Below are 21,938 nucleotides of genomic sequence, written 5' to 3'. Positions count from 1 at the left end.
TGTCAAGCAATTGTAGTGATGCTTGCTTTAAAAAGAAAAACAACTTGATACAAAACCTAAATTCATCATAACAATTTAAATCTGAACACGCAGCCCTTGGAGCAATATACTTGAACCCATCAAACCCATAAAACATAAACTGAAGGATTCCCGCAAACAAGCCCAATAAGCTTTTACAGAATTATTACCTTTATGAAGTTAGGCATATGCATACTATTCCTCTAGCCTGGTTAGCCAGACCTACATCAAGATGTAAGGTCTGGCAACTCTTCACACAAACGGCTCAATGCAAGGGGCGGGATATAAGGTTGTCCCTCAAAATGCCTCTGCACGCAATAGGATAGCGCTATGACCAATCAGAGCAACGATGTAGGTCTTGATGTAGGTCTGGCTAACCAGGCTAGCTAATTGGTACATCAAACTTTTACCGTAACCAGTCGGCAAAACTCCAAACACATCTTTCTTGCTTAAAAAGGACTTCAGTAGGGTTATTTGCTCTTCTCTCAAAGAAAAACATAAGTCTAAGTCCTCCAGAGTCGCGGCCAAAGCCGCTTCAAAAGAAAGCTGTTCGCCAGCAGCAGCGCCATTCTTTGTTTTCAAGTAGGAACCGTTGCAGCTCTGTCGTCATCATGTTAAGCCCGCCCCACAGACGCTACACACGATGTGATTGGCCTGACCAAATTTTGGTTTTTGGAGCTGTTAAGTGTATTGTGAGTGCCTAGACTAAACCCTGGCAGCAAATATATTTTGCGGCCGCTAGGGTGCGTCTAGATTTCTAGGCTACTATTCCTCTAATTTTTGCATGTCACAGACAGACAGGGTTAATTGTGCAACATATTGTACACCACAATTTTCTGTCAGTCTACAGTCATGATGTAAAAAACTCATACCCAAAACCTTTACAACATAACTTAACTCTTCAAACCAAGAACTATCCTCAAACAATTACAGTGTATCAAAACCTGCAGAGAGTACAGAATAACAGACAGACAACTCGTAGAAGATTTATTGTGTGAAATCAGTAAAAAATAAGTCAGTCCCTCCTTTCACTTAAAAGACCTCATTTCCAAAAGCTGCCCAGAGACTGTACAAAGATGGCCACCAAGTGAACCAACTTACTTGAAAAATCAATAAACTCTTGAAAAACACAAAGTGTCTCTGTTAAAATGTAACCAGTGAGTATGCATTGGAGGAACAAATTGTAAAAATGTCAAGAAATTCCTGTACAGACACACTCACCAATACACACTGTCCCCTTATGCTATCTCCACTGCTTGCTTATTTATTAGTGATGCAAAGGCCAGTTGTAATCATCAGATAAGATGTGGAATTGAAGGTGATCCTAAGTTAATTCTTGAAATGAATCTTTCGATTCCTTTACTTTACCCTAAAACTGCACAACTGCTGGTGTAAGTGGTTTTTCGCTGATGCATGCGTCAAGGATTTGAACCCAATAGATCCCAAACCTAGTATTAAAGTCCATGTAGTCAATTCAGAGTAGTTTTTAAACACATTATAAATGTTAGAAATGCATTGTTGAAATATATTACAAAGACTCTGAATTGTTGTGATATACTGTAAACAGTTTTCCACAATTTCTGACTTTTTAGGATTTTTTGGGTGGGCTCGAAATCATGGCTCGATGACGCACCGGAGCAACCCTAACACTATATTAAATAGACTGAATTAGCATCAGTTATTCGCCCCATCAATCGCAAGTTACTATGTGTGTTCGACTTCATGAGGCGTACGCAGACCGATCGACAGCTGACTTAAAGCAACACTAAAGAGTTTTTGCTCTTTGCTCCCCCTACAGGTAAGAAGTGTAATTGTCCATTACCCACTGTCGTAAATACTGCAGCATAGCTGGCTCTGATTGGATTGTAGGTCTGCCGTAAAGCAAGTTTTCACTCGAACTACAGGACCGGGACCTGACGGTTGGAAACTTCTTAAGTGCAGTTTTGGCCGATAGAGGGCTACAAAGCGAATGTGAAAGTGCCGTTCACCCTGTTTCGAGTGGATGAAGGACTGAAACTTTTTTGGAAATGTAATTTTAAGGTAAAAAAACTCTTTGGTGTTGCTTTGGTGTAAAGCAGTGCATGCAAGATAGACATTTTGTCTGACTTGAGCTGGCGCTGAAGGCATGTGACTGTGACGTATGGTTTTAGAGTACCACAAAAGAGTTTCGAAAGTAGCCTTCTCTCCAGAGCAACTGAACAGAGTTCTGACGACAACAAACATAGCTCTTTGTGATTGGTCGCCTCACTGATGACAACGCTCACGTGCATTTCATGTTTAATCCAACCTTTAGTTCCAATAACAAACATTATAAATTCATGTTTTTATAACAGGTTAAACTCGTTAATATACCTGAAAATGTTATATTGTGTCATGTAATAAAATAAAAAGCGAAAGACCCAATTCTATTGTTATTTTAATAAAGTAGGCTTCTTTTCGGGCATACAGTATAAGCAGCAATTAAAATAATGATTATAAAGTTTTTCTGGATGCAACCTTTTTAACAAAAAGTTTGTTTTAATAAAATTTACCATCTAATTCACCTGATTTGCAAAAAAAAGGAAACACGGCGCACATGTCACTATGGCAAGCAGCAGGTTTCCGACTTGACGGTTGGTCTGCGCAGCGCCACATGAACTTGAACACACCTACAGTTTGATAGCTAGCTTTTTTTTTCATAGACAAGCACCACAGACATCTATGATATTCAATGGAAATCCAAAAAAAAATTAACTCAGATAATAAAAACAACTTTGAAGAATTACAGCACAGTCATATGATGAGTAAACATACTTATGTAAACAGTACAGCTTCAGAATAAACTACAGTAACCTCAGATCAGGCCGTCTGCTAGCTTCCACTGCCCAAAGCATTTCATAGTCAAAATTTGCTGCACTAGTATCACCAATCACCTCAAACACTGTGGGCTATAATGCGGCTTTCACACAGAATAGGGGTTCTGACATCACATGACCCATTTTGTTTAGGCCACCAAACTGGCAGGCAAGAACAGCCGGGAGCGAATATGAAATAAATGGCGCCAGCGGGAGTATCATGGCAACAGAGTTTACTGCACACCTTAATTTAAAAAAATTATTCAAAAGAGATTGCAGGGAAATGTTCTTAAATTGTTTCAACTCAAGCATACTTGACAAATAGACAATTTTGTGTCCGCTTGGGTGACGTCTCATTCTCCATAGCGCAACTATCCTACAGTGTACCTCAGAGTCCATACTTGTCTTGCACATGCCCTTTTCTTTATATGTGCTGCTGCCAATGGGCTTTATTTTCACTTAGCATGGGTTATCTCTTCACTGTTACGATAAACATATTTACTTGCCACTAAAACACAAACATATTATCTACTTGCCACTTGGACTATGCAGCATCTCAAAGAAATCTGTCGCGCTTCTTCAGCTAGTTCAAAATGCTGCTGTTAAATTCCTCTAGGGAAAGCGCAAATTTGATCCTGTCACCCCATTTTACGATCACTACATGGGCTTCCTGTACAATACACGATCAATTTTAAAATCTTGCTCTTCGTTTATATAAATCCCTGAATAGTCCAGCACCTCTCTCTCTCTCTCAGAGCTTCTTCACCACCACAATTCATCCCGTATTCTTAGATCTGGAGATCAGTTTGATCAGATTGTTTTATTTTAATAATATTACTGCTTTATTATCTGTTTTTATTTATGTATCCCTTTTCTCTTTTAACTTATTTTTATTCATCATTGTACAGCACTTTGGTCAGCCTATGCACTGTTTTTTTCAGATATTTTCATCGGACGCACATGCGGTGACAAGATTACGCATCTGGTCATAACCTTAATTTCCGGTTTCAGTTTTTTAATGGTCTGATTAGTTGCTAAACTGAACTCTTGAACAAATACCTTGTCAAAAATAACAAATTGTTTGGTTTCCTAGGTAATCTATGTGTTGTTTATTTTGCTTGTTATATAAATAAACTACTTTAAAAGGACTTTGTTGTTATTTATACTTAGTGAAATTTACCTGAGGTTACGCGTTTTCCACGAAAGCCCCTTGTTTATGTTGTTGCTGCTGAAACAGTCTAAAAATAAACAAACTTGAAACTTGATATAGTTATGTACATCCAAAACTTAAATAGAGGAAACATAACAGATCCCTAATGCCTTTTAATGTGAATCAGCCCAGATATACCTTGTTCACAATGTCATGTCAAATCTGATTTTGGTGCATATCCGATTGTAAACCGATCACATTTAGATTGTGCGAACGGCCAAAAAAATCGCATGAAATACGTTTTTTCCCCGAATCCGTTTCAGGTGGTTTGAAATCTGTTTCAAATCGCATTTCCATTTCAGTCTGACCGCTGATCACATTTGTGTAGCTTTTTGGTTACGTCATGCTGTCAGGTAATGTAAACGCAACCCCAGCAAACTTTGGAACGGTCCATTTCGGACGAAAAGATAGGGGTGTTTGGGAGAGTCCATGTATTAGGGAATATAGTTTCTACAACGTCAGACGTCAAGTTATGGACCGTTTCATCGGATGCAATACAATGCACTGACTAGGGATGTGCATTTAGGTCATTTTTTCATTTCGATTAATCCATAGGTCTGAAGAACGAGTACTCGATTAACTGGGGGCGGGGCAATCACGTCATAGTGAAAATGAAAATATTTTTATTAAAAACACTCAAATAAAACTTAATTTTGAACTATGAACTATGACAGAACAATGAACACATACTAGATTATTTATGAATTAAATGTTTTTAACAGAAACCTCTTACAGGAATAGCTGCGTGATGAAGTGAAACTAAAGGGTTAAGTTAATAAACACAAACCGAAGCGCTTTCTATATGACGCACTCTACATAATATTAGGCGTTTATACAACATAAATGTACAACGTGCATCTATCTGCATAAAATGCAAGACTTCAACTTTTCAACTAAGTTATGTACAGAAAGTTTAACTCTCTTTGTGAATGTGCATCATAAACAGTGCTTTTAAACACGTCCAGTCAAAGCACAAGCTTTATAACATTAACCAGCTTTAAGTCTTTTGCTATCATTTTAGCGATTAGCTGTGTCGTCGTCCCTTACCTGTTCAAGATGTAATGCTCGTATGGCTCTCTGGTATCTCTTGATATTTGATGTTTAAATATGAGATGATAACCCATTCAACTTTTGACGGCGCTGTACATTTTGCACCTGACTGACAGTATTTCCGAAAATCACGGCATCCTTTTAAACCATAGTGCCTCAGTGATGTGAGGTGTGGCCGGCTTCACGGGATCGGCGGGTTGCTTCACGGGATCGGCGGGCTGCCACGCATTGCGCGGATCGGCGGGTTGCTGCCGCGCCGTTTGTTTTTGAATCACGCATGGTAACGTAACTGATGTCATACGCCGGTCTGCGTAGCTCGACACGACGTCAAACACGCATATCCAGACCCAGTCTTTACTATCAGATGCGCGTGTAATGCTAACCAGCCATACAAATGCCGCCATATCTATAATAAATAAATAAACCCACATGATCATCGTTTTCATGATCGATCATCGATGCTACGTTCGAGTACTCGAGCAATCGAGTACTCGTGCACATCCCTAGCACTGACGCAATACACGTCTGGATTCGAACTTTACTTCCGGTTTCATTTCTTAAAGCAACACTAAAGAGTTTTTGCTCTTTGCTCCCCCTACAGGTTAGAAGCATAATTGTCCATTAGCCACTGTCGTAAATACTGCAGCAAAGCTGGCTCTGATTGGATTGTAGGTCTGCCGTAAAGCAAGTTTTTGTAGTTTTCACTCAAACTACAGGACCGCGACCCGGCGGTCGGAAACTTTTTTAGTGCGTTTTTTTGCCGATAGAGGGCTGCAAAGCGAATGTGAAAATGCTGTTCACCCTGTTTCGAGTGGATGAACAACTGAAACTTTTTTGGAAACGTTATTTTAAAGTAAAAAAAACTCTTTGGTGTTGCTTTAATGGTCTGACTAGTTGCTAAACTGATGTTTTGGTTTCCTAGGTAATTTATGTGTTGTTTTTTTGCTTGTTATATAAATAAACTATGTTTAAAGAACTTTGTTGTTATTTTTCTTAGCGGAGTTTACCGGAAGTTACGTGCGGACCACGACAGCCGTTTATGTTGTTACTACTGAAACCGTCTATATCGTTGTGCCAACGTGACGTCATTGCCATAGAAACAGTGCAGATAATCCGGAACATGGCAGAATGCTACAGGATGCGCAGATCGGATCTGAACTGTCGTGATACACAATATGGACAGTGAGTCTGTCAATTCGGATATGCACCAATTCGGATATGGACTGACAGTGTGAATTTTCCACAAAATTATTGCTCAACCACTATCATGCGCTCTATAATTGCCTGCCAAAATGGCGGAGTTTAGGCTGTGTGAATTCAAGTGCAGGAGCTCATACAGATCAGATGTCTTTTAGAATTTTTTTATTTAGCAAAAAAAAAAACAAAGCTGAATCCAGATCAGTAAATAAAGGTTGTTGGACACAAGGGTAGCCTCTTGTGACTTGGGCCAGTAAACAAAAACCAAACAACAACATACTAGCAAGACCATAGCAACCACCAAGAAAATCCTAGCAACACCCTGACAAACACAACCCTTGACCAGATCCCAGCAACCACCCACAACCCTCTAAAACCTATGCTAAAAACACTCAGAACTTCTTAGCAACCATATAACAACACGTTAGCAACCATCTTGTATGCTTGTAGTTGTAATGACTTTTTCATAGACAAGCACCTCAGGCGCCTTTAATCTATGATATTTAATGGAAAACAAGAAAAAAATAGATTGAAATTGAGGTCAAACTTTTTTGTTTTTAAGATGACTTGCTTTATTACAGTACAGTACCATGTCAACAGAAGACTGAAAGTCATCTTAGTTAATAGATATGGAAATGAGTCAGGCTGTTTGACTTGGCGTGTGTGTTTGGCAAGGTTACTATAGGCCATGTCTTACTCAGAATGAACCACAGTAACCTCAGATCAGCCGTCTGCGTGCTTCCTCTGCCCTGCGTAATTCAGAGATTCGAAATTCGTTATGCCATTTTCACCAATCACCCTGAGCACTGTGGTCTTTCACACAGATTAAAAATCAGATGTCCACAAGACTGCGTTTGATTTACAAAATACCCCAAAGCTGAGCCCAGGTCAGTAGCTAAAGTTTGTTGTTATGCAGCCTCCTCCTGACTGACAGGACACAGGAGGACTCGAATGACCTGCAGTGTCTCCCAGCATGCACTGCTGGATGAGAGCCAGAGGGAAACAGTGTGAGGTGTACACTGCATTCAGTAACAAACCATTCAATATTTAACTTTTTTTTTTCAGAATCAAGCAGATACAAAACTAAGGAGTCTGTTGCTTATAATAAAGTAATGTGGGTATCATATTACAAAGTGATTGATTTACACTTAGATTTACCATAGTACAGAGTTTCCATATAAAATAAAATGATAACGTAACACCACCATGTTTGTTTGTTGTTTATTCCTTAACGCCATTCCAGCATCTAATTCATGGCAAGAACTTCCACGCTAAAACATAGAGAACATGCAAACTCCACAGAAAGGCTGAAACTAAAGATCTTCTTTTTGCCATGCTACCACTGAGGTAACAGTACTACCCCCTGAGCCACCCAGGTAATACCACATAACATTTAAATCAAAGACTGTAAAAAGAGATGGACGACGGCCGTTCTCTCTCTCCCATTAGTGAAAAGTGAAGCCGTCAGTGTCCCGATACGGCGCGGACATCTTGGGTCTCGACTCTTGAGTCCGCGCAGTAGCGATTTCGGAACCAGTCCTGCACAGTAGCGAGCAGGAAGTAAAGCCGCGAACTCAAGGCCCCGCTCTCGCAGAATGCGCATATCACAGCTGTCAATCATAATGTCACACCACCATTTTTATAGCATTAAATAACTAACTAAAAACAAACTTATTTTAAAAACAAACACTTGAAATTACATAAGCATGATAAAAACTACAGTAAATGACAGAAACCAGCTTCGGAAAAAAGATAGTTGAAGTGTAATTAAATTGTTTAGTTGGTCTCAAGTCCCATTGAATAACACAGGGGAGGCAGGGTTTATGACCTATACTGGGACCATTCATTGGGGGGCGATTAAGACATCACTTTTCAGGGCGTGTGTGGCACACTTGATTCAAATAAAAACAGGAGCCGTTTCTCAATATCAAGGATACTTCGTTGGCAGAACTGGTCCTTACAAGTCACTTCCTTCAGAGGCTAGGCCTGGCTCCTAATTAACATTCGGAGAACACGTAAATGGAACAGGCTAGCAAGTGCACGTTACTGTGTCATTACGTCAATAAAAAGTTGTGCTTCGTCGACGCGCACATAGGATTGTGGGTGATTTCAGCACGGCAAGAGCGCGAAGGATACACATAGCCTTTCCTGTATATGATATTTTTCGAATGAAGGACTCAGTCGTCGGTTGAAATTCCGAGGATCCTCGACATTGGAACAGTCCTTCAACGGATGTCAATGACGTAGCATCCTCGAAATTCTGTCTTCCGATGATCCTTCCTTGACATTGAGAAATGGCTATGGTGTTACCACACCACTTTAGTTACTGTAATATAAAGAATTTTTTTTAGAAAAAAATAATTTTTCAAACTTTAGTTGGTTGTGTAATGTTGCTGTTAAGAGCATACATAATGCTTGCAAAATTATAAAGCTCAAAGTTCAATGCAAAGCAATATATTTTCTTTAACGGAATTCACGGACTACACAAAGAAAATGGCAGCAAATTACTTCCTCGATAAATAATGTCAATATTTTAGTTTTTAAAGGTCCCATTTTTCTGGATCCCATTTTCAAACTTTAGTTAGTGTGTAATGTTGCTATAATAGCATAAATAATACCTGTAAAATGCTAAAGCTCAAAGTTCACAGAAGTCACCTTTCAAAGCCTACAGCGAACGCTGGTTTGGACTACAGCTCTCTATTTCCTGTGAATGACGTCATTATAAAGTTTTTGACTAAACTCCGCCCACAGGAATACGTCAGTCGCTAGCTTTAGCTTAAACGGCTCTGCTAAGCTAAGCTGCTATCGAATCACAACACACTAAACAAGCTACACAATCAAGTTTTTCTGAAGGAGGGACTTCATAGAACAAGGAAGTCATCAGCCCGTTTTTTAGACAGTGAAAACAGCGCTATAGAGATAAGTTAAATTTGTGAAAATACAGATTTTTTTTACACACGAAACATGAAAACATGTTATTTTACAAAAACTAAAACCTAAAACTTTGACCAAGCATTACTTTTTGAAGAATTAAAATTAAATTGCTTATTTCTTGCGATATGCACATTTGAAATCTAACAATGATTTCGTTATTGTTTAAACATGTTAGTCAGCAATGCACTGGATTATTATAGACAATAGCGGGTTTGCGTAAGTTACGCATCATTATTGTCTATAGCAGTGGTTTTCAAACTGGGGGCCACGAGATGATGCCAGGGGGGCCCCAGTTTTATGACATTTTATGAAATACATTAATTTATCATGAATTCTGTGTAATTAAACCTAAAAAAATAAGGCTACTAACCAAAAGCACTACTTTTTTGTATAATTTACTGTTTTTTTTTATTAAAATGTTGAGTTTTAAAACAGTTTTTTGTCACAAATTTTCTTTGGGGGGCCGCGAAGGAATGCACTGTACATAAGGGGGGCCACCCGCTGAAAAAGTTTGGGAACCACTGGTCTATAGTAATCCATGTGCTTTCAAGAAATGTGACCTGTTTTGCTTAATATTCTCGCATCTCTTCCGGTTCAGGTCTTGCATGTGCTTCATTATGGTTTTACTCAAGATGCCTTCAAAAAAGCTACCAAAGATAAGCACAAATGTCCACTGCATACAGATTTATATTATAAAGTTTCTTTTTTTACGTCTCACTGATATTTGGATACTAAAACAGAATAAATAAAAACATCTAGCTAGTTTAGCTGAATACCATAACAGTTTATATTGTCGTCTGTTTATGCTGTTGTTTATGTTTTCTCAACATGCGGAAGCGATAAGACCTGTTTTCTGGTTTGTTCATATAAGGTGCAGCAAAAAGCCTATTTTGGGAAAACCGTTCTTATCAACAGTAACTCTCTAGAAATTAAGTTAGATTCCTTGAAAATCTTGATCTAGCATGCCTCCTAAAAATTCCCCCTTGAATTTTAACGAAATATTAAAGTAGATCTTAATGGTTATTTAGCCAACAGGCCAAACCATCATAAAAGATTCTCTAGTTTAGATTTGTCATATGTCAGTCAGTCCATATCAATAGACAATGGCACTTTGAGATTTTTTATTCACTGCTCTTTTGTCTTGCAGCACCTACGGACTTGAAATGGGGGGAAGAGGGATGCTAACCCTGTAAAATCATCTATTAGACCAGGGGTGGGCATTTCTGTTCCTGGAGGACCACTGTCCTGCAAAGTTTAGCTCCAAACGTAATCAAACACATCTGCATGTCATTTCCAAGTAATCCTGTAGCCTTTAATTAGGATTTTCAGGATTTTTTACTAAACTTTGAGGGACAGTGGGCCTCCAAGACCAGGAATGCCCACCCCTGGTCTATTAGATGACCCTGTAAAATCAGCACCCCCTCTTCCCCCCATTTCAGGTAATAAACTAAGAAGAAAGTTGATTTAAGGTGTCAAGAAGATTTCTAACTTTTGTTATTAGTTCAAATTCAATATGTGCTAGGAACAATTACATTGTTATGTATTTGCTTTATCAGCCCATGTGTGTTCTCAGAAACAAGTACAGCAGTTAAACAAACACCTGAGCTAATGATCAATGAGAAAGTCTGTTTTACTAAGGGATCTTTACTGTATATGCAAAGGTGTTTGCGGAAACTCTGCACAAAACATTACGTTTTGTGTATGGCACTCATTTCTGATATAATTTGTAACTACTTTATAGTCTCTTTGTCAATGGAGAGATTCTGGTTAGTGGTTACTACTATTTTGAGCCCCTTCAACACACAGACACAAGGGGTGTTGCCTAACTACTATGTGCCCTCATTCTTATCATGGCTCGGGGAGGTTTGTTACATAAGCCGGTGTGTCTATCTGTGCGCGTGTCCCTATGTGCGCGTGCGTTTCTCAGGATCATAAAACAGCCAACAGTACAAGCATTTATCTTCCAGAATCAATCAGACTCAGTAAACGCAGGCAGGAATTCTGCTGATATCAGATAACACAGTCAAATGCGCTTTCAAATGAACATCTACTAAACACCATAGACTTCTGACCTATGATCAAGCACACGTCTACCGTAACCATTACGATATAATCTGTCTGTTCTTGCTTGTTCAGCATTGTGACAAATTATCTTTCAAACTGCAAAAAATTAAAAGTAGATTAAATAATAAATGATACAATCAGATATTTAGTCATAAATTAAAGTGTGGTGACCATGTATAAAATGCATTATTAAAAAAATCTTAACTTCAGGTCTCTACAGAGTGCTGAAACTTTATTGGGTGGTTTCCCAGACAGGGATTGGCTTAAGCCAGGACTAGGCCTTTGTTTAATTAGGAAATATATCTAGTTTTAACAAACATGCCTTACTAAAAACATTATTGGTGTGCATTTTGAGGCAAAACAATGTATTTTAAGATATGTCAGTGCAATTTGTTTTCAGTTTGGACAGCTCTTACATTTATTTTAGTCTAGGACTAGTCTAATCACTGTCCGGGAAACTGCCCCTATAAGCTTAAAAAGTAACTTTGTGTAACACTTTCATAATTATTGCTTCCCTATGACAATTCGCCTTGCTGTTTTCCCTCACTTTTGTAAGTTGCTTTATATAATAGCATTAATACATAACATAAATGCCTAAATGTATACGTAACATATCCCAAAGAATGCTAAAGAAATAATAATGAGCAAGACTACTGGTTAAAACATTTCTAAAAACAGAATTAAAAGTTATTTATGCCATTAGTTATTGTTACATTACAGTTTTTATTGAAATGTTAAAGCGATACTGCAGCCAAATATCAAAATTACCCCATGATTTACTCACCCTCGAGCAATCTGAGATACAAATGACCATCTTATTTAGTAAATGTCCTTGCTCTTCCAAGCTTATAATGGGAGAAAACAGGGATCAGGAAATAAGTTCTGAATTTGAAGCCCAAAAAGTGCATCCATCCATCACAGAAGTAATCCACACGGCTCCAAGGTCTTTTTTTGGGTAATCAATGCAATATTTTCAGAAAAATATCAATACTTGAAACTTTATGAACTATAATAACTAGCGGTCTGGTAACGATGTCATCTTTAAATCACGCAATCCATTATCAGAAGCTAGTTTTTATGGTTTATAAAGTTTGAAATATGGATATTTTTCTTACAATATTGCATCGATTACCCGCAGAAGACATTTATTAACCCATTAGAGCCATGTGGATTACTTCTGTGCAGGATGGATGCACTTTTTGAGGTCTAAAGTCAGTTTTTATCTGATCCCTGTTTTCGAACATTAAAAGTTTGGAAAAGCAAGGACATTTACTAAAATAAGATGATTGATATGTATCTCGGATTGCTTGAGAATAGGATAATTTGATATTTGGCTGGAGTATCCCTTAATATTTATAAATTAATAAAATACTTTTTTTATCATGTCTTGGATTGCAGTAATCCTGAATGACCATTTTAAGATTAACTAGATATGCAATTCCCAAGGAATTACCAGTGCATGAAAATGCAAAAAGTTGATTGCCAGAAATGTAAAAGAAATTTAGTCTAGTAGTTTACCTGGCTGTTGACATGTTTAAGTGTGAAGCTAGCATGATTTAAAAAAGTTATCATGATGAAATATGATGCTAGCATGATTAGCATGATTCAGCATGACGTTAGCATGATGCTAGCATGATTAGCATGAAGCTAGCATGAAGCTAGCATGACTAGCATGAAGCTAGCATGATGCTAGCATGATTAGCATGAAGCTAGCATAAAGCTAGCATGATTAGCATGAAGCTAGCATGATGATAGCATGATTAGCATGAAGCTAGCATGATGCTAGCATGATTAGCATGAAGCTAACATGATGTTAGCATGATTAACATGAAGCTAGCATGATGCTAGCATGATTAGCATGAAGCTAGCATGATGTTAGCATGATTAGCATGAAGCTAGCATGATGCTAACATGATTATCATGCTGCTAGCATGATTAGCATGATGCTAGCATGAAGCTAGCACGATGCTAGCATGAAGCTAGCAGGATGCTAGCATGATTAGCATGAAGCTAGCAGGATGCTAGCATGATTAGCATGAAGCTAGCACGATGCTAGCATGATTAGCATGAAGCTAGCACGATGCTAGCATGATTAGCATGAAGCTAGCACGATGCTAGCATGATTAACATGAAGTTAGAACGTTGCTAGCATGATTAGCATGAAGCTAGCACGATGCTAGCATGATTAGCATGAAGCTAGCACAATGTTATCATGATAAACACGAAGCTAGCATGATTAGCATGAAGATAACACGATGCTAGCATGATTACCATGAAGCTAGCACGAAGCTAGCATGACTAGCATTAAGCTAGCATGATGCTAGCATGATGCTAGCATGACGTTAGCATGATGCTAGCATGATTAGCATGAAGCTAGCATGAAGCTAGCATGACTAGCATGAAGCTAGCATGATGCTAGCATGATTAGCATGAAGCTAGCATGATGCTAGCATGACTAGCATGAAGCTAGCATGATGCTAGCATGACTAGCATGAAGCTAGCACGATGTTAGCATGACTAGCATGAAGCTAGCACGATGCTAGCATGATTAACATGAAGCTAGCACGATGCTAGCATGATTAGCATGAAGCTAGCACGATGCTAGCATGATTAGCATGAAGCTAGCACGATGCTAGCATGATTAGCATGAAGCTAGCACGATGCTAGCATGATTAGCATGAAGCTAGCACGATGTTGGCATGATTAGCATGAAGCTAGCACGATGTTAGCATGATTAGCATGAAGCTAGCACGATGCTAGCATTATTAGCATGAAGCTAGCACGATGCTAGTATGATTAGCATGAAGCTAGCACGATGTTATCATGATAAGCATGAAGCTAACACGATGTTAGTATGATTAGCATGAAGCTAGCACGATGTTATCATGATTAGCATAAAGCTAACATGATGTTAGTATGATTAGCATGAAGCTAGCATAATTTGCATGAAGCTAGCATGATGCTAGCATGATTACCATGAAGTTAGCATGAATTTAGCATGAAATTAGCATGATCCTAGCATTATTAGCATGATGCTAGCATGATTAAGATGATGCTAGCATGACTAGCATGAAGCTAGCATGATTTAGCATGAAGCTAACAAGATTTAGCATGAAGCTAGCATGATTTAACATTAAGTTAGCAAGATTTATTATAAAATTAGCATAAAGCTAGCATGAAACTAGCACGAAGCTAGCATGACTTAGCATGAAGCAAGCATGAAGCTAATATGACCCAAAGACCCAACCCCCATGTCTCTATGATGTCCGGATCCAGAGATATAAGGCTTTGTTTATTATGTTGCTAGGCTGCTCATATTTGGTTGCTAGGGGCGTGGCTTAATACCTCAATAAGGATGGTGAGAGACTGATTGGATGCCTGAGTAAAATGAGCCCACCCCCATGTCTCTGTGACACTGTGCTGCAAAGATATCCATCTGGGCATTTTATAATGGCAGTCTATGGGAGATGTTGCTAGGGTGCCCAAAATGGTTGCTAGGGGCGTGGCTTGATAGCTCAATAAGGATCCTAAGGGACTGATTGGATGCCTGAGTAAAATGAGCCCACCCCCATGTCTCTACGACACTGCGCTGCAAAGATATCCCATCTGGGACGTTTTTATTTCCTTATATGGGCATGATTCCTGCCCCATTATAAGTCTATGGGGAAATTTGGGGGCCTCTTACACCCCAGGGGTACAACTTACACCCCATTGTGAGGTATGTTCTTACAGAGCCTGCCAGCCTCTTCAAATGTGGCAAGTCACAAGTTTCTGTGAAATTCTAGGTCTGAGCTACGACTCGTCAAAGTTTGTCTCCATGTTAAGTCAATGGGATTTTTCGGCTGCTTTTTCGCCCCTGGGGCGAAGACCGTACCCCCGATCGCTTATAAAAGTCATAGCCCACTATTCCCGAATAGTCCGCACGTTTGAGAGTTTGAATGAAGTTTCTAAGTTAAGCGGTTCGAGCCGTATTAATTGCCGAAATTTGGTTGGAAGAATAATAATAATAACTAGATAGGTACATTTCCTGAAGAAAATGTGAGTGGTGCTTGCCGTGGCAAATTTCAGGGGACAATTTATGATTATACTCCAAGCCAAAAGTAAAATGGTCCAACCCCCGTGTCTCTACGATGTTCTGAAGCAGAGATATAAGGATTTGTTTACTCTGTTGCTAGGGTACTGTATTTGGTTGCTAGGGGAAAAAATGGCATCCACTAGTGATTACCCTCCGAGTCACGAGTCAAACGGTCCAAACCCTGTGTCTCTATGATGTTCTGATGTGGAGATATAAGGCTTTGTTTACTCTGTTGCTAGGGTACTGTATTTGGTTGCTAGGGAAAAAAATGGCACCCACTAGTGATTACATGCCGAGTCACAAGTAAAATGGTCCAACCCCCGTGTCTCTACGATGTTCTGAAGCAGAGATATAAGGCTTTGTTTACTCTGTTGCTAGGGTACTGTATTTGGTTGCTAGGGAAAAAAATGGCATCCACTAGTGATTACCCTCCGAGTCACGAGTCAAACGGTCCAAACCCCGTGTCTCTATGATGTTCTGATGCGGAGATATAAGGCTTTGTTTACTCTGTTGCTAGGGTACTATATTTAGTTGCTAGGGGCGTGGCTTGGGAGTGGCCAATGATGTCGCAAATTATTACGCTCTGAGTCACAAGTAAAATGGTCCAACCCCTGTGTCTCTACGATGTTCTGATGCTGAGATATAAGGCTTTGTTTACTCTGTTGCTAGGGTACTGTATTTGGTTGCTAGGGAAAAAAATGGCATCCACTAGTGATTACCCTCCGAGTCACGAGTCAAACGGTCCAAACCCTGTGTCTCTACGATGTTCTGATGCGGAGATATAAGGCTTTGCTTACTCTGTTGCTAGGGTACTATATTTGGTTGCTAGGGGCGTGGCTTGGGAGTGGCCAATGATGTCGCAAGTTATTACGCTCTGAGTCACAAGTAAAATGGTCCAACCCCCGTGTCTCTACGATGTTCTGATGCGGAGAAATAAGGATTTGTTTATCGGTTGCTAGGGTGCTCCAATTTGGTTGCTAGGGGCGTGGCTTGGGAGTGGCCAATGATGCGGCCAGTGATTACCCTCCGAGTCACGAGTAAAACGGTCCAACCCCCGTGATTCTATGATGTTCTGATGCAGAGATATAAGGCTTTGTTTATTCGGTTGCTAGGGTGCTCATATTTGGTTGCTAGGGGCGTGGCTTGAGAGTGGCCAATGATGTCGCAAGTTATTACGCTCTGAGTCACAAGTAAAATGGTCCAACCCCCGTGTCTCTACGATGTTCTGATGCGGAGAAATAAGGATTTGTTTATTCGGTTACTAGGGTGCTCCAATTTGGTTGCTAGGGGCGTGGCTTGGGAGTGGCCAATGATGTCGCAAGTTATTACGCTCTGAGTCACAAGTAAAATGGTCCAACCCCCGTGTCTCTACGATGTTCTGATGCGGAGAAATAAGGATTTGTTTATTCTGTTGCTAGGGTGCTCCAATTTGGTTGCTAGGGGCGTGGCTTGGGCGTGGCCAATGATGCGGCCAGTGATTACCCTCCGTGTCATGAGTAAAACGGTCCAACCCCCATGATTCTACGATGTTCTAATGTCAAGATATAACTGTTTGAATTTTATGTTGCTAGGGTGCTTAAAAGTGGTTGCTAGGGGCGTGGCTTAATAGCTCTGGGACTATCCTGGTAAATTGATTGGATGTCTGAGTAAAATGAGCCTACCCCCATGTCTCTACGATATTGTAAAGCGAAGATATCCCATCTGGAACTTTTTTATTCCCTTATATGGGCATGTTTCCTGCCCCATTATAAGTCAATGGGAATTTTCGGGTGCCTCTTACACCCCAGGGGTACAGCTTACACCCCAATGTGATGTATGTTCTTACAGAGTCTATCACCCTCTTCAAATGTTGTAACCTACATGTTTCTACAAAATCCTCAAGCGGAGCTATGACCCGTCAAAGTTCGGCCCAATGTTAAGTCAATGGGATTTTTCGGGTGGTTTTTCGCCCCCCTTTCGAAAATCCTGCACCCGATCGCTTATAAAAGTCATAGCACACCTCTCCTCAATAAACCGGTCAATTTGAGCCCTCTTTAGTGTATCTACAACAAAACGTGCGGGACGAGTTACGCGCCGAAAAAGTGTGCAGACATAAGAATAAGATATAATAAGTATGAGCAATAATAATAGTGATGCCTTGCATAAATGCAAGCACCACTAATAATAATAACTAGATATGCAATTCCCAAGGAATTACCAGTGCATGAAAATGCAAAAAGTTGATTGCCAGAAATGTAAAAGAAATTTAGTCTAGTAGTTTACCTGGCTGTTGACATGTTTTAGTGTGAAGCTAGCATGATTTAAAAAAGTTATCATGATGAAATATGATGCTAGCATGATTAGCATGATTCAGCATGATGTTAGCATGATGCTAGCATGATTAGCATGAAGCTAGCATGAAGCTAGCATGACTAGCATGAAGCTAGCATGATGCTAGCATGATTAGCATGAAGCTAGCATAAAGCTAGCATGATTAGCATGAAGCTAGCATGATGATAGCATGATTAGCATGAAGCTAGCATGATGCTAGCATGATTAGCATGAAGCTAACATGATGTTAGCATGATTAGCATGAAGCTAACATGATGCTAGCATGATTAGCATGAAGCTAGCATGATGTTAGCATGATTAGCATGAAGCTAGCATGATGCTAACATGATTATCATGCTGCTAGCATGATTAGCATGATGCTAGCATGAAGCTAGCACGATGCTAGCATGAAGCTAGCAGGATGCTAGCATGATTAGCATGAAGCTAGCAGGATGCTAGCATGATTAGCATGAAGCTAGCACAATGCTAGCATGATTAGCATGAAGCTAGCACGATGCTAGCATGATTAACATGAAGTTAGAACGTTGCTAGCATGATTAGCATGAAGCTAGCACGATGCTAGCATGATTAGCATGAAGCTAGCACAATGTTATCATGATAAACACGAAGCTAGCATGATTAGCATGAAGATAACACGATGCTAGCATGATTACCATGAAGCTAGCACGAAGCTAGCATGACTAGCATTAAGCTAGCATGATGCTAGCATGATGCTAGCATGACGTTAGCATGATGCTAGCATGATTAGCATGAAGCTAGCATGAAGCTAGCATGACTAGCATGAAGCTAGCATGATGCTAGCATGATTAGCATGAAGCTAGCATGATGCTAGCATGACTAGCATGAAGCTAGCATGATGCTAGCATGACTAGCATGAAGCTAGCACGATGTTAGCATGACTAGCATGAAGCTAGCACGATGCTAGCATGATTAACATGAAGCTAGCACGATGCTAGCATGATTAGCATGAAGCTAGCACGATGCTAGCATGATTAGCATGAAGCTAGCACGATGCTAGCATGATTAGCATGAAGCTAGCACGATGCTAGCATGATTAGCATGAAGCTAGCACGATGTTGGCATGATTAGCATGAAGCTAGCACGATGTTAGCATGATTAGCATGAAGCTAGCACGATGCTAGCATTATTAGCATGAAGCTAGCACGATGCTAGTATGATTAGCATGAAGCTAGCACGATGTTATCATGATTAGCATGAAGCTAACACGATGTTAGTATGATTAGCATGAAGCTAGCACGATGTTATCATGATTAGCATAAAGCTAACATGATGTTAGTATGATTAGCATGAAGCTAGCATAATTTGCATGAAGCTAGCATGATGCTAGCATGATTACCATGAAGTTAGCATGAATTTAGCATGAAATTAGCATGATCCTAGCATTATTAGCATGATGCTAGCATGATTAAGATGATGCTAGCATGACTAGCATGAAGCTAGCATGATTTAGCATGAAGCTAACAAGATTTAGCATGAAGCTAGCATGATTTAACATTAAGTTAGCAAGATTTATTATAAAATTAGCATAAAGCTAGCATGAAACTAGCACGAAGCTAGCATGACTTAGCATGAAGCAAGCATGAAGCTAATATGACCCAAAGACCCAACCCCCATGTCTCTATGATGTCCGGATCCAGAGATATAAGGCTTTGTTTATTATGTTGCTAGGCTGCTCATATTTGGTTGCTAGGGGCGTGGCTTAATACCTCAATAAGGATGGTGAGAGACTGATTGGATGCCTGAGTAAAATGAGCCCACCCCCATGTCTCTGTGACACTGTGCTGCAAAGATATCCATCTGGGCATTTTATAATGGCAGTCTATGGGAGATGTTGCTAGGGTGCCCAAAATGGTTGCTAGGGGCGTGGCTTGATAGCTCAATAAGGATCCTAAGGGACTGATTGGATGCCTGAGTAAAATGAGCCCACCCCCATGTCTCTACGACACTGCGCTGCAAAGATATCCCATCTGGGACGTTTTTATTTCCTTATATGGGCATGATTCCTGCCCCATTATAAGTCTATGGGGAAATTTGGGGGCCTCTTACACCCCAGGGGTACAACTTACACCCCATTGTGAGGTATGTTCTTACAGAGCCTGCCAGCCTCTTCAAATGTGGCAAGTCACAAGTTTCTGTGAAATTCTAGGTCTGAGCTACGACTCGTCAAAGTTTGTCTCCATGTTAAGTCAATGGGATTTTTCGGCTGCTTTTTCGCCCCTGGGGCGAAGACCGTACCCCCGATCGCTTATAAAAGTCATAGCCCACTATTCCCGAATAGTCCGCACGTTTGAGAGTTTGAATGAAGTTTCTAAGTTAAGCGGTTCGAGCCGTATTAATTGCCGAAATTTGGTTGGAATAATAATAATAATAATAATAATAATAAAAAGCCCAGTAAGAACAGTACAGCGCATTTTCAATGCACTGTAATAAAAAGCCCAGTAAGAACAGTACAGCGCATTTTCAATGCACTGTAATAATGGTTATAAAGGATAATTTAAAGCTGCACTACAGTAAATGTAACAAACTGTACATGCACTGTTGTGACAATGAGTTGAAGCTGATGGTGTTGTAATACACTGAGGTAAGCATTCCCTTACCAATAGTACTGTGGTGGTACCATGATACAGTGATGCTGTGAAATCATGTCACCTGCAGTACCATAAAGATTACCATATTCACACGCAACGGCATTTCCATATGACTGATCTATGGTGATCAAAACATAGAAGTGACATGAAACTTTTTGTCATCTTTGCAATGAACTTACTCGTTTTCCAGTAAGGTCATACACACGACCTCCTTGACCCCAGGGTTGTTGGCTTTCTCACTTGAGCAGCGCTGCAGGTTCCACGTGCCCACTCGCACCACGGGCTTCCCATCGCGCGTGTCCGCGGGAGGCTCCACGCAGGGTCTGACAGAAGTGATAAACGCCGGTCCACCAGGAGGAACGTCCAGATCCACGCTGCACACGCTGAAGGAAGTGGGGCTCGGGTGCGTCAACCCCCCGTTCGTGTTTGTCGATGGTGTTCTGGAGCGCTCCACGAACACCTGGAACCGGATCCGGTCCAACAGCGATGAATTAACGCTGGAAACTTTAACCAGGTCTTCAATGCTTTTAAACGGGCCGTGGACGGCTCGGAAGTCCACGATATTCTTGGCGATTTTCTCTGTGATGCCGCGGACGCTCATGAGCTGCGGCATCGTGGCAGTGTTGATGTTTACGCCGGTGCACGGCAGGTGCTCGTGCTCTTTCCGCAGAGATGACGGTGAGTGGTTGGACGAGCCGCACTTGCTCGACACGCAGATTTCCAGTTTAATAGCCTCGAGTTTAGTGGCGCCGATTCCGCTGACCAGCGCGAGGTCTTCGACTTTCTTGAAGCCTCCGATGCACTCTCGGTACTCCACGATGTTTTGGGCCACCCCGCGGTTCACACCCGGTAAGGTCATGAGCTCCTCCTCGGTAGCCGTGTTTATGTTTATCCGCTCCTGGTTCACAAGAATGTGGCTGAAGTTGCACGCGGCGCTGAACTTGCGCGTGCCATGGCACAAATCTGTTGGGTCCTTGGGGATGGACCGGTGGCACCCGAGATTTCCACCCATGTGTGTCTGGATTTTGACCTAAACTAAAACCAGTCCAGACCGCTATATGTAAGCGTTAAATATCCAGGTGTCATAAACTAGTCTGCGCGCGGAACATAATATAAAAATGTTTATTTAGCAGCGATTTTTTTTTGACAGAAGAAACGCGTGCTCTCCAACTGTCAGTTTCTGTAGACTTCGCCGCGCTTTCTCGGTCTCGAAGCGTTGAAAACTGCGTCCATGTCGGTGCTCCTCCAGGCGGTCTGAAGTGAAATTTAGAGCTCGTTCAATGTCATGTTGTCCGACTCGCGCAGAGTCGTTCTGTGGAACCGGAGTTTTTATTGATTCGATCGAACCGATTCATAAACCAGACAACACCAGCAGAATAAAATCTGAAACAAATAGGCATATTGAAAATGTAAATTCAAATAAATATACTGTATATAACTTTATCATAAATTTAATACAAAAAATACAGGCACTGCATGACCACAAATATTATTAAAATGCGAAAAAAGCATATTAAAATTAATCATTTCACCGAACCGATTCTCTAAAATGAATCAAATCGTCCAAGGCTTTTTAATCCACTCATCCAACTCAGAAGCCGAGTGGGCGTGGTCTG

The 21,938-nt window shown here is 40.5% G+C and overlaps 1 protein-coding gene across 1 annotated transcript in view; it reads right to left on the bottom strand.

The window, feature by feature from the left end:
- The window catches only part of eepd1 (endonuclease/exonuclease/phosphatase family domain containing 1), a 40,795-nt gene extending 19,203 nt beyond the window's left edge, over positions 1 to 21,592 (bottom strand). Inside the window, exon 1 of the mRNA XM_065293438.1 lies at positions 20,502 to 21,592. Coding sequence (XP_065149510.1) covers positions 20,502 to 21,334 — 833 coding nt within the window. The 5' untranslated portion in view covers positions 21,335 to 21,592. The remainder of the gene's footprint in view (positions 1 to 20,501) is intronic.
- Positions 21,593 to 21,938: the final 346 nt, after the last annotated feature.

This window comes from Paramisgurnus dabryanus, chromosome 19, assembly GCF_030506205.2.
Source record: "Paramisgurnus dabryanus chromosome 19, PD_genome_1.1, whole genome shotgun sequence".
NCBI classification, from domain to species: Eukaryota; Metazoa; Chordata; class Actinopteri; order Cypriniformes; family Cobitidae; genus Paramisgurnus; species Paramisgurnus dabryanus.
This window is presented reverse-complemented; position numbering and strand designations above follow the sequence as displayed.